At 42.8% G+C, this 13,256-nt stretch overlaps 2 protein-coding genes across 2 annotated transcripts; one reads left to right on the top strand and one right to left on the bottom strand.

Annotated features, from left to right (window-relative positions):
• Positions 1–739: 739 nt before the first annotated feature.
• Positions 740–6,802, bottom strand: LOC309489692 (glycolipid transfer protein-like; the record flags this gene model as incomplete). The annotated part of the gene is made up of 4 exons (XM_082158552.1): positions 740–1,045; positions 1,317–1,467; positions 6,498–6,631; positions 6,752–6,802. Coding segments are annotated over 4 exons (519 nt in total), but the record flags the coding sequence as incomplete, so codon positions are not given.
• A 5,285-nt stretch (positions 6,803–12,087) lies between these two features.
• Positions 12,088–13,125, top strand: LOC309489691 (trace amine-associated receptor 13c-like; the record flags this gene model as incomplete). The annotated part of the gene is made up of 1 exon (XM_082158551.1): positions 12,088–13,125. Exon 1 carries the CDS (start codon positions 12,121–12,123, stop codon positions 13,123–13,125), a length of 1,005 nt encoding a protein of 334 aa, XP_082014677.1. The 5' UTR covers positions 12,088–12,120.
• Positions 13,126–13,256: the final 131 nt, after the last annotated feature.

Here is a 13,256-nt window from a genome sequence, read left to right as displayed (position 1 = left end):
CCGCACCAAATGAACATCCCTGCCTCCCACCCCCATGCTTGGGACGGCCTTGGGGCTCTCAGAAACATCATCTCTCCTGTATCCAATACATTCCCAAACCACAGATGTTTTTTTTTGTTTTTTTTATACTGTCCTGTATTCACCTTCCCTGATTCTGTGCTTACTTCCATGTCGTAATAGTAAACCTGCTCGGTTCTGTTCTCGCGGTAGATTTAACCCCAATTTATACTTCTGCGTCGAACTCACGTCGTAGGCTGTGTGTAGCGCGCGTACACTTCGGCGAACCCTGACGTGCACCTCTCCAAAAATGTGACAACGCGTCAATTCTACGCGGACGCAAGCGCTGTGATTGGTCTGCTTGAACCCCTCCCTCGGGTTTCACATGCTCCCTCTGCATGAGTAACTGCGCGTCAACGCAGACAACGACTTAAGCCCAATTTATACTTCTGCGTCGAACTTACGCCGTAGCTACGTCGTAGGCTGTGTGTAGCGCGCGTACCCTTCTGCGTACCCTGACGTGCACCTCTCCAAAAATGTAACAACGCGTCAACTCTACGCGGATCGCACAGCCCTAAGGATAAATCCTTTATAGGCTAAGTAAATACCGCAATATTCTTTAAAAAAATAAGGATTGGTCAATTTTGATTTAATGGTGACTTTAAAGAGGCGGATGACATATGTGCAACGCAGGCTTATAATAAACAGAATTGAATCATGCATTGGTGTCCGTGTGGACACTAATATAGTTATCGTTCCTGGTGTGAACGGGCCTTTTAACATGTATCATATTGTGTATGAAAACTGTGCTGCATTAAAGATGAATAGACTGAATTGCTTCAGAAACTGACATCTGTAGGATGTTTCAAACTAAGTAGTCCAGTTCAGCATTCATTACAGAATACATTTCATAAATGGCATCTACAGTTGCAGTAAAGTTTATCAAGAACTGGCGAACTTTTGTTAAGCATTCCTCCTCTGCAACTTCTTGATCCTTGGATAAAGCTCTAAGAAAATCTGACCTGCATGGTGCGGCATATTGGGCAGCCTACAGCAAAACCAAACAAAATTGCTGGGTAAGCAAGCAATCATTGTCTTGATAAAAAAGCCACAAGTTATTACAGATGGCCTACATTTTTCGACTAATTAAATTCCATGACTTTTTTGTTGTTTGTTTGTTGTTTATGATCATAATAGTATATTTACTGAGTATGTTTACTAGATCATTTCCTTTACAAGACTTTTCCAGGCCTCATTACATGCAAAACAAAATGACATGCCCATCTCGCCATGCACACATAGCTACTGAAAACACCCACCTTGAAAACTTTCTGGACAATCCAGCCGTGATACCTCTTGAGGGCTTGCTCATAAGCTTTAGTGATATTGATGCGAATAAGATCGGGATTGTCCTCATCTCTCTCCCCATCCACTAGACTTTGCAGTAAAATCTGAATGAACCGCAGACCTCTGAGGAAAACACTGGTGATATTGTCAAACAATTTATGAAAAATCATAAATTGTACATACATAGTGTCATGAACTGCTCCGAGACACGAAGGTTAAGATCCAAGTGCAGCTTTTATTGAAGGGGTAATCCAAAGGCGTAATCCAAAGTACAGGCAAAAGGTCAAAACACAGGTAGGCAGTCCAAACAAACAAATAAAGAAACAAACTAACAAAACAGGCAGGGACCAGAGGCAAGAGAGTAATCCAGGGACCAGGGCGAGATATTCAAAAACCAGACAAGAAACCAGGGAAAATGCTCGGAAATGCAGACTAACAGTACAACAAGACTTCGCAGTGAGTGAATGAATGAACATGGTATAAATAGACAGACTAACAGGATGAGACAGGTGAATACAATCAGTGAATGAGGTACAGGTGAATGTGATCAGTGATAAGTGATGATGAATCCAGGCAGTGAGTTATGGGAATTGTAGTTTGTGAGTGAATAGGAGAGTCTTATGTGGAGTGCCCTCTGGTGGCTCTCAAGGGCACTCCAGCTGGTGATCGTTACATAGCCCCCCCTTTAAGGAGCGGATTCCAGACGCTCCTAAACTGTCCAGGAGGGAGGTGGAGCGGAGGCGGACCCGGGGGCGGGATGGAGGGCCAGGCCCGTGGAGCGGCAGAGGACCTGGATACTGCAGCAGGATGGGAGGCCAGGGCGGATCAGGCTGTGCAGGTGACCAGGGTGGAGCAGGGTGTGCAGGTGACCAGGGTGGAGCAGGGTGTGCAGGCGACCAGGGCGGCGCAGGCTGGGCAGGCGACCAGGGCGGAGCAGGCTGTGCAGGCGACCAGGGGGGAGACAACCCTTCAGGCGGCCAGGGAGGAGACGAACCTTCAGGCGGCCTGGGCGGAGACTTTCCCTCGGGCGGCCACGGCGGTGAAGACCCCTCGGGCGGCCACGGCGGTGAAGACCCCTCGGGCGGCCACGGCGGTGAAGACCCCTCGGGCGGCCACGGCGGTGAAGACCCCTCGGGCGGCCACGGCGGTGAAGACCCCTCGGGCGGCCACGGCGGTGAAGACCCCTCGGGCGGCCACGGCGGTGAAGACCCCTCGGGCGGCCACGGCGGTGAAGACCCCTCGGGCGGCCACGGCGGTGAAGACCCCTCGGGCGGCCACGGCGGTGAAGACCCCTCGGGCGGCCACGGCGGAGGAACTGGAACAGACACCAACGGCTCGGGAACTGGAACTGGCACCACCGGAACTGGCACTGGAACCACCGGAACTGGCACTGGAACTGGCACCAACGGCTCAGGAACTGGAACTGGCACCACCGGAACTGGCACTGGAACTGGTACCACCGGAACTGGCACTGGAACTGGCACCACTGGCTCAGGAACAGGAACAGACACAGACACAGACACTGACACTGGCTCCGGAACTGGAACAGACACAGACACTGGCTCCGGCTCTGGATCTGGAACAGACACCGGCTCAGGGAAAGGCATGTCGGCAGCCATCTCTGCTGAGGGTAACTCTGCTGAGGACACTGGCTCGGCGGAGACCATCTTGTCCCGAGACACTGGTTCGGCGGAGACCATCTTGTCCTGAGACACTGGCTCGGCGGTGGCCATCTTGTCCGAAGACACAGGTGTGGAGTCAGCCATCTTGTCTGAAGACACAGGCGTGGAGTCGGCCATCTTGTCCGAAGACACAGGCGTGGAGTCGGCCATCTTGTCCGAAGACACAGGCGTGGAGTCGGCCATCTTGTCCGAAGACACAGGCGTGGAGTCGGCCATCTTGTCCGAAGACACAGGCGTGGAGTCGGCCATCTTGTCCGAAGACACAGGCGTGGAGTCGGCCATCTTGTCCGAAGACACAGGCGTGGAGTCGGCCATCTTGTCCGAAGACACAGGTGTAGAAAAAGGAACAGATTCAGGCTCAGGAACAGATTCAGTCTCGGCGGGACGAGACTCTTGATGGGCGGACGTGATGTGAAGCTCAGTCTCTGGATCGGCAGAAGTGACGTGAAGCTCAGTCTCTGGGTCGGCAGAAGTGACGTGACGCTCAGTCTCTGGGTCGGCAGAAGTGACGTGAAGCTCAGTCTCTGGATCAGGATCAGCTCGCTCTGAGCTTGACGGGACCAGTGGCGGCGAGGGCTTTGAGCTGGACAGGACCAGCGGCGAAGAGGGCTCTGAGCTGGACAGGACCAGCGGCGAAGAGGGCTCTGAGCTGGACAGGACCAGCGGCGAAGAGGGCTCTGGGCTGGACAGGACCAGTGGTGAAGAGGGCTCTGGGCTGGACAGGACCAGCGATGAAGAGGGCTCTGAGCTGGACAGGACCAGCGGCAATGAAGAAGGCTCTGTGCTGGACGAGACCAGCGGTGAGGAGGGCTCTGAGCTGGACAGGACCAGCGATGAAGAGGGCTCTGTGCTGGACGAGACCAGCGGTGAAGAGGGCTCTGTGCTGGACGAGACCAGCGGTGAAGAGGGCTCTGTGCTGGACGGGACCAGCGGTGAAGAGGGCTCTGTGCTGGACGGGACCAGCGGTGAAGAGGGCTCTGTGCTGGGCAGCGATGAGGGCTCTAGCTTTGCGGGCATGTCGCATACTGCCTTGGCTTCGGCAGATTTGGCGTGAAGTGCGGACTCGGCTGGACTGGCGTGAAGTGCAGGCTCGGCTGGACTGGCGTGAAGTGCAGGCTCAGGGGATACTGTCGATTTGCGGAGCTCTTCCGCAAAACCCAACGTGAGAGGTGAACCGGCCAGCAAAAGAGCGTTAACAATATACTGTTTAAGACTCCAGCTAGGGTGATGAAGTGGCATAAGGGAACTAAGCGGTTCGGATAGTCCTCCACGGAAAAATATCATTAAGCAAACCTCATCAAAAGATGTTAAAGGTGCCAGCTTAATAAAGTCAATAACATATTCCTCAATGGGACGGTTTTCCTGATGGAGACACATAATCTGTGCTCCTGGACTCCTGGAGGTCATGCTGCTGGATCTGGGTGCGGCGAAGTCTTCTGTCATGAACTGCTCCGAGACACGAAGGTTAAGATCCAAGTGCAGCTTTTATTGAAGGGGTAATCCAAAGGCGTAATCCAAAGTACAGGCAAAAGGTCAAAACACAGGTAGGCAGTCCAAACAAACAAATAAAGAAACAAACTAACAAAACAGGCAGGGACCAGAGGCAAGAGAGTAATCCAGGGACCAGGGCGAGATATTCAAAAACCAGACAAGAAACCAGGGAAAATGCTCGGAAATGCAGACTAACAGTACAACAAGACTTCGCAGTGAGTGAATGAATGAACATGGTATAAATAGACAGACTAACAGGATGAGACAGGTGAATACAATCAGTGAATGAGGTACAGGTGAATGTGATCAGTGATAAGTGATGATGAATCCAGGCAGTGAGTTATGGGAATTGTAGTTTGTGAGTGAATAGGAGAGTCTTATGTGGAGTGCCCTCTGGTGGCTCTCAAGGGCACTCCAGCTGGTGATCGTTACACATAGTATATTTTTATTAGAGCTGCACAATTAACACATTAAATCCAAAAAATGACATGTTTTTCCCCCCAAACCAAATTAAGGTTAGTGTGTAGGTTATGTTTAGGGGTTAGTATCTTTTGTAGCATTATGTTGGTGATCAGCACTGTGATTGACATGAGTAATGAAATCTTTAGAATCGACTGCGGAAGGAGTTTAGGCAATAAAAGCACTACGACTACGAATTGGATTTAACACAGTATGTCATCACTACAAGCTGCAGCGAGGACAGTCTCAACACCCACACGATCTTGTTCCCAGATAATGATTCTCAACTTTAGGTGCGTTCACGTCATGTAGAAATTGCAGTAATTAAGAGATTCCGACTTGTAAAAAGCTTTCACGTCTTTGTAAGGCTGGTTTCACTACAGTGGTTCAGGCTGCAGGATTTCCGAATTACTTAAGAAAAATTATCAGCAATAGGTATAAAACTGTACACTTCTTGTCTATTACCACCCACTGCTACTTTACCAATGACAGAAATAAGCACAGTTAGAATGGCAAAATATGTGGGAGAGCGTTGCTATAGTGTGACCATATTGTATTGCAATAGGTAGCACTTCAAAGTTAATACTGAATCAAAACTAGTCAGCACAGGTTAATTGAGGTGGTTTAATAACAGTATTAGGTTATGGTTACACTTGAATTGGTTACAAATTAAATGTATAAAATTGTACAAAACACATTTAATTGTACCCAGAGTATGTAGAACGCATGTTTCCCCCCCCAAACCAGAGAAGTGGAAATCCCACCATGCAGCTAATTCCATTGGTTAAGCTTACGGTGAAGGGTAGGGTTCGGGATTAGTGTCAAAGTCACTTGAAGGCAAGGGTGCAAGGTTAGCAAAAAAAAAAAACTAAAAAAGTGTAACGCCTGCTAATGCTGTGGTACGCAGTAAAGGAGACTAGAGGCCACTTTTTTAATGGATGTCAATGGATGAGAGGCTACATTACGCTGTAGAAACTGGTTTTGTGGGAAAACTGCTCATTTAATGAATCGACAGCCCATTGGCTAATCTTCAACATGTTTGCTTTTAAATATTTATTTTGGATTGATCTATTTTTAAAGTTTCCACCGGAAAAAAAAATCCATTTTTTAAAGAGAGTTCACGGGCAATTGCAGGACAGGTATGCTTACGTTTATGGCATTTCTCATTCATTTCTATGGTATCTGCAAAGAGTTATTGATGCGCCACTAGATAGTTCACAATGTTACATTTTGTTAATTGCTTTTTATAAATAAAATAAATGCAAACATTTTTCAATACCTCTAATAAATTTCATTTTGCTTAGTGAAGTTCAGTTTTGTAAATCACATTAATAAACATTTTCCTTCAGAATTGTGGTCTATTTTAATAGCCTACAAAAATTAGATTCTCATTGTATTTAGAATTGTACAGCTCTAGTTTCTATTAATGTGATTTGTTTTTAGTATTTCACATTATTTTTGAGATATAAAATCAGAAGAAACAAAGGACATGCAGAAAATGTGACTAAGTGAACAAATTACCTCTTTAACCACATAAGCGCCAGCGTGGCTCCAACTTTAGGCCACTCTGAGCCATAGATGCTTTTCTCAATTAACAGTATCTGCTGAAGAGTCTCATACTTCACTGGATCTGAGTCATAGACAGCTTTAATTTTCTAGTGAGAATTGGGAAGAATTCAAAAAACTCATAAAATACATTTTCAAAGACATTTGATATAGGAAGCATCCTTAAAAATTGACTAATGAACACATACTAGCTTAGCCCTTAGACTTACTGTGATGTTTCCATTTATGTCAGCCTTAATTGGTGCAAAAACCTTGGAACCCAGTCAATCTGAAATGTAATTTTATAAAACACATTATAACAGCTAATCCTGACATACAATTGTTTACAAATGTGAAGCAACTATTTTGAAGTGCTGTATAGGTAGGTACCAAGAAAGTTGTAGCCATCTGGTAAACAAACTGTTCATTCTGTTCTACTAAAACTATAACTACTTTTACAACTGTACTAACTAGGATACTAAAACTATAACTAGACAGGCCTAGAATAAAATACTATGAAATATATCAAACGTTAAATAACAGGAATTCACTGAAACAACATTATTAATTTGTACCCTTATTCTGATCACTTCAGGAATCAAGAGGCATTTTTGCCTAGGCTATTTTCTGACTCTGGAACACAGTGATAAAAGCGCGTGGTAATTTGGCACCACCGTGTGGTTAAAGGAGGTATTCACCCGCGCTGCGTAAAGAGTATCAGTTCTGTTTTGTCCACTGCGTTCAATGTTTAATGACCCCCTTGTTGTTTGTTTCACAAGTTTGGACAATTCAGACATTAAAAAGTCCAACTGAAATGTCAAATGTGAAAGGCAATAGCAGGGAGAAAAGAGTTAATGTCCAAAATTGCTTTCATTGTGTTTCCCTCCAGTAGTAGCCTATTGATTCTATTTTAAATCAACTTCGGTATTTAATCTATACCCAGCAAACACAGAACGTCCCAGCAAACACATTTACATTGTGGCAACGTCTGTGGCACGTTGCATTTCTGCTATGGCAACGTCGCTGTCTACGTGCTCGCAAAATTGTAACAACGTAGACGCAACAGGTCTGTAGCAACGTTGCTACGCGACATTCAGCAACTGAGAGACGACGTTCTGGCATTTTTTTTATGCAAGATATAGATATCCCCCATTTAGCATGTTTTGTGGTTAATTTTTAATTTGTCATATGTTAAAAAAATATTTATACTTTTTTAATATTGTTTATCCCTATTATTATTAATGGGCCTAACAGTAAATTCATTATAATCAACACCTGCAAGTGTACACTTTGAAGAGTAAAAATGACATAGAAGGTTACCTAACTAAACTTTATTAAAACTGTATATGGTAATCAAATTGCACTTCCAAAAGTCATACATTTGTGAGAAAACAAAACAGGGAGTGGATTAACATTAACTAGCATGAGCAGACATGAGAACATTTTGCAAAGAAACGAATGAGATGACAAATGAAAGGAAAAAATAAACAGGTGTGCGAGCAGTTACAAAAATGTTTTTTCTCTGTGCGTTTCCAAAATAAAACAGGAAAAAGCATTAACGTGCAATAGGCTACATGCTGAAATCAATTACTCAACATTAAAGTCATTTTGGCTTCATACTTTTGGCATAAAGTTATTAAATATTTGTCATACCTGACCAGAAGATGTTCAAATAAATGTCACATTAGACAAGGAAGTTGTAGGTTGTGTTTGAATAATTACAGGTAAATTAAACGCAATTCTCACGTAGGCCTATGGATTGCTCTATGAAGAATGAGAGACGGCCCAATGGTCAGTTGAAATTTAAAAGGCTGATTTTCGCGCTTCAGAGTATGTCGTCCAGTGGTTGTCCAGACACCCTAGGCACAACCTTAAGCAATGGCCCTGAGCGGTGGTTCAATGTCAACATTGTGACAACGCTGTAACAACCTTCACCACACAACGTAGTTATAGCAACCTTTTGGCCATGTTGTTAAAACGTTGTTAGAAGGTTGGGTATGTTGTGCCAACGTTCTGTGTTTGCTGAGATGGAGCCCATCAACTGTTTGTTTTCCCACATTCTTCGAAATATCTTCATTTGTGATCAGCAAGAACTTGAGGGTGAGTAAAACATGACAGAATTTAAATTTTTTTGGGTAAACTATCCCTTTAAGTTATGTCATTCTACAGTAGCCTACATGCAAATAATTAATGAACATGCATTTTAAAAAAAATGACAAGCTGTAGCTTGAGTACAATTAAAATGTATTATATTTAGTAACAAGACTAACCGACTAGCATATGCTTGTGTATTCCGTATGAAGTGTGCATTTCTCTCTAGGCGCGTTCACTGCAAAGAGTGAGCATCGTCAACTTCATCTTTGCAGCCCGACACTGACACACACACAAAAAAAACACTTTATTAATAAACAATTCAAATGTCTCCTTGCTATCTTTGACACGTTCATAATCATTACTTTTGCCAGTTCTTTGTGACAGCTGTTATGTGCGTTATTGGCAGCGTCACCCTCCGGTTACGCATCACCACTGCATCAGCACCAGAACATGGAGATTTTATTTTAGAGAATGATCGCACAACAGACATTAGAACATTAGATATTATATAATTAAATCAACTAATCGAATATTCAAAAATCGTGACTCATCCCTGCATGGAATGAATCTCTTTTTTCTTTTCCCATATCTTCACTCGCGTCTCACCCAAAGACGCGTTATAAACGTTTCTTCCTTTGTTCGCTTTTAGGTCGATTATTTTCGTATTCTTTACTGTGTTAAAGTAGAAAAAACGCTGTAGGACAGATAGCCTACATTTTTACTTATAAGTCAAATTCTTTTTAACACAGTTTGTGCTTGTTAGACATGATAATTGGTAAGAAGCGTCAAGTTCATTTTGTAAAGCGCGTTTCACAACCGCGGGTGATTTTAGTTTGGCTTTCTCTGGCAGCGCGCAAACAGCCTAAAAGCCTTGCCCTTGTAGAAGATAAAATTCGCTCTTCATACCTTTTACAAGTAGAAAACATGATGGTCTCGAAAAGATCGATGGTCTCTTTCCTGCTTGTGTCCCACATCCCTCTCAATGCGCAGAGCGGTAGGCTATATCACGCGCCTTTGTGTGGAAATATTAACCGAAATTTTTTCTTAATTTTTTTTTTTTTTAAATAGATTCAACTTTATTATATTATGTAAGTTACCAGTATTTACTGATATTTATTTCAATGCTTTACAGGCTTTAGTTTGTTGTTTCTTTGTTTTTGTTTAATTTATTTATTTCAAAACACCCCCCACCCAACAACCGCAACACCGCCGGTATTTGGGTCCATTACTACCGCGGTGGTAAAAAACTGCCACCGTCACAGCCCTAATAATGTGTAATATTATTGCACAGATATGTTCTCACTGTGTCATTATTGCACAGATATGTTCTCACTGTGTCCGCAAAACCCAGTGGAGCAGCCAGCCGTTCATCAAGAATATCCCAGCTGGCAATCTGCATTTGTCAGCAGCAGTAGCTTTCACTGGGACATCATACATCCAAGTTCACAAGGTCTGTTTTTAGTCTTGCTTTGTATAAATCTCATGGGTCATAGTTCTGAAATGCTACTACTACGCCCAACCTCCAACGATCCAATCAATTCCCGAAGGACGAAATCAAGCCCCGCCCTACATTTTTTTCTAATTTCAGAAGCCGTTTCACTCGGATATACGTCACAACAAGGAAAAAATGACTATCTCAACTTCCGTTTCATGCCGACTTTAAATTATTTCGTTTTGGCTTGTTTATAGTTATTTTTTTATTCTTGTTCTGTTCTGAATATAATTACATTTAAAGGATAAATCATTGATCAAATCAAATTTTTGTGACATGGCTTAACATTACCGTGACTTTGCGCACAAATTGTCTATGCACGCGAGGTTATGCGCATCAAACACTGGCAGACTCAGCAGCAGTTGTAGGCAGGTATATTGATCATGAAATCAGAATTTTCTTGTCTTGAATTATTAATCCTTTTATTAATTTATGTCACTTGTTTAAGTTAATTAATATGTAAAAAAAAAAAAAACTCGATTGGGGGCCCCCTGGTGGCGAGGGGGCCCCAAGCAGCCGCTTAGTTCGCTTATGCCTCGGGCCGGCCCTGAAATAATGCTAACTGCTGAAATCTTGAGGCTTTATTTTCAATTGTCAAAGGTTCGCCACCGTTCGTTTCTAATTTAAATTATTCCGGAATGTCGTGAAAAAATATTCAACAGGTGATGAGGGAGAGTTACTGACAAATTGACCGACTGAAGCAAACCCGAAGTGAGTTCAGTCAGTCACCGCAGTGAGGCCACAGCGTTAATAAATCAAGACAGCATTTTAAATACCCTTCCTAATGAGAAATGGCATGCTATATGCTTTTAAATAATTAAATGGGTTATCCCGTTATAGGCTTAAAAACTTATCAATAGACCTTGTGGCAATTTATAAAAGTGCAACAGAGCAGCTTAAAAGGATAGATCACTAAAAAATGAAAATTCTGTCATCATTTACTCGCCCTCAAGTTGTTCCAAACCTGCAAGAATTTCTTTCTTCTGCTGAATATAAAATATATATATATATTTTGAAGATAGTCGGTGACCAAACAGTTGAGCGCCCCATTGAATCCCATAGTATTTTTCCCCATACTATGAAAGAGACAGAGTCCCTCGTCGGGAGCAGCTGGGGTTAGGTGACTTGCTAATGGACATCTCGACACTTGGAGTGGAACCGGGGATTGAACCACCAACTTTCCGGTTTGTAGATAACCTACATGAACCACTGAAACACTGCCGCCCCCGATAAGAGCAGGGAGAGCAGCAATAACCCCCCTTGGGGTAAACAGAACAGAACAAACATGAAAGTTTGCAAATATATTTAATTCAAGATTTTAAAGTACAACATAATTCTATAATTTATTCTGATTCAAGGGGAATCAGAATGCCAAATCCTGACTGGGCGAGAGGAGGAGCTGGGGATGGAGGAGGGTAATTAGCTCCTCAGAAACGCGATAGCAGCTGATAATACTGAAGGAGCTTATATATGTAAACAGTGATAGTTGTCGTATTCCTATAGGTAGATGTGGATCAGCTGAGGGTCAGCTGATGCGAGCTTGACTAACGTGACCTGCCAGAACTAAGGCTACGCTTGATGATTTACTCACCATCAATTCATCCTTATGACATTCTTCTTTCAGACGAATACAATCGGAGTAATGTTGAAAAATGTCATGGCTCTTCCAAGCTTTATAATGGCAGTGAATGACCGTATCTGTTTTGTCCATCAAAGTGAATCCATCCATCATAAAAGTGCATCTATCCATCATAAAAGTAATCCACACGGCTCTCCAGGGATTTATTAAGGCCTTCTGAAGTGAATCTATGTTCGTGTAAGAAAAATAACCATATTTAAAACTTTATCGACTAAAATAACTAGCTTCCGGCAGACAGATAAAAAAAAATAAAAAAACTTGTGTGTGTTACATCATCAATGGGCAGTAGATGGGTGGGCTGTCTGATTCAGGCTGTATAAATGAAAGGATAGTAAGGAGAGCAGAACAAACTCCTAACAGGAGGAGACACACTCATGGCCTATGAAACAGAGGATCATGAGACTCAATACTGCTTTCCTGCCATCAACTCATCATGTATCAAGGGAAAACGCTCCAGATATGAATACAATATCATGTATGTGTTTGTATCATTGCTGTCCGCATGGACTGTGTTTCTGAACCTGCTGGTGATCATCTCCATCTCTCACTTCAAGAAGCTTCACACTCCAACCAACCTGCTCATTCTCTCTCTGGCTGTGGCCGACCTGCTTATGGGACTTATTATGTCTATAGAGGGCATCAGATTTATTGAGACGTGTTGGTACTTTGGAGACACTTTCTGTAAACTGTGTATTACAATACTTGGATTGGTCTTCTCAGCATCTATCAGTAATTTAGTTTTAATTGCTGTTGATCGTTATGTGGCTGTGTGTCACCCTTTACAGTACCCACAGAAAATAACCACAACTAAAACTTTAATAAGCATCTGTCTGAGCTGGGTTTGTTTTTCAACTTATAATGCTACAATTGTAATTAATGATGGATATTTAGACACTTCACACAGAACAGACATGTGTTATGGAGAGTGTTCTATTATGATGGGTTTTGCCTGGGGAGTTACTGATCTGTTCATGTCTTTTATTTTTCCTTGTACCTTCATCATAACTTTATATTTGAGGATTTTTTATGTAGTACATCAGCAAGTGAAAGTTATAAACTCTCTGATTAAGGGTGGTAAATGTGTAACTGAAGGTTCAGTGAGGAGAAAATCTGAGAGTAAAGCTGCTCTGACATTAGGAATCATTGTGACAGTTTATCTGCTGTGCTTTATTCCATACTATATTTGTTCTTTATCAGAAATCTCTTCCACAATCATGCATATTTTAGCATGGGTTGTGTACATAAACTCAGGTCTGAATCCTCTGGTCTATGCTATATTTTATCCCTGGTTTAAAAAGACAGTTAAACACATCCTAACTCTGAAAATATTTCAGCCAGCATCCTCTCTGGTCAATATTTTTACAGAGCATCAATATTAATTAAACTGGTAAAGCTTTCCCTTATAAAGGGTATAATTATCTTTGTAGTATTTACATTTGTAATATCTTAATAGTATGTAGCTTATTTCAGAGAGTATGTTTGCTACATTTTTTTATTTGAACAATTCATT

Source organism: Leuciscus leuciscus (assembly GCF_965113295.1).
Source record: "Leuciscus leuciscus genome assembly, chromosome: 24".
NCBI lineage: Eukaryota > Metazoa > Chordata > Actinopteri > Cypriniformes > Leuciscidae > Leuciscus > Leuciscus leuciscus.
Note: the sequence above shows the minus strand (reverse complement) of the source record. Positions and strands in the feature narration are given on the sequence as shown.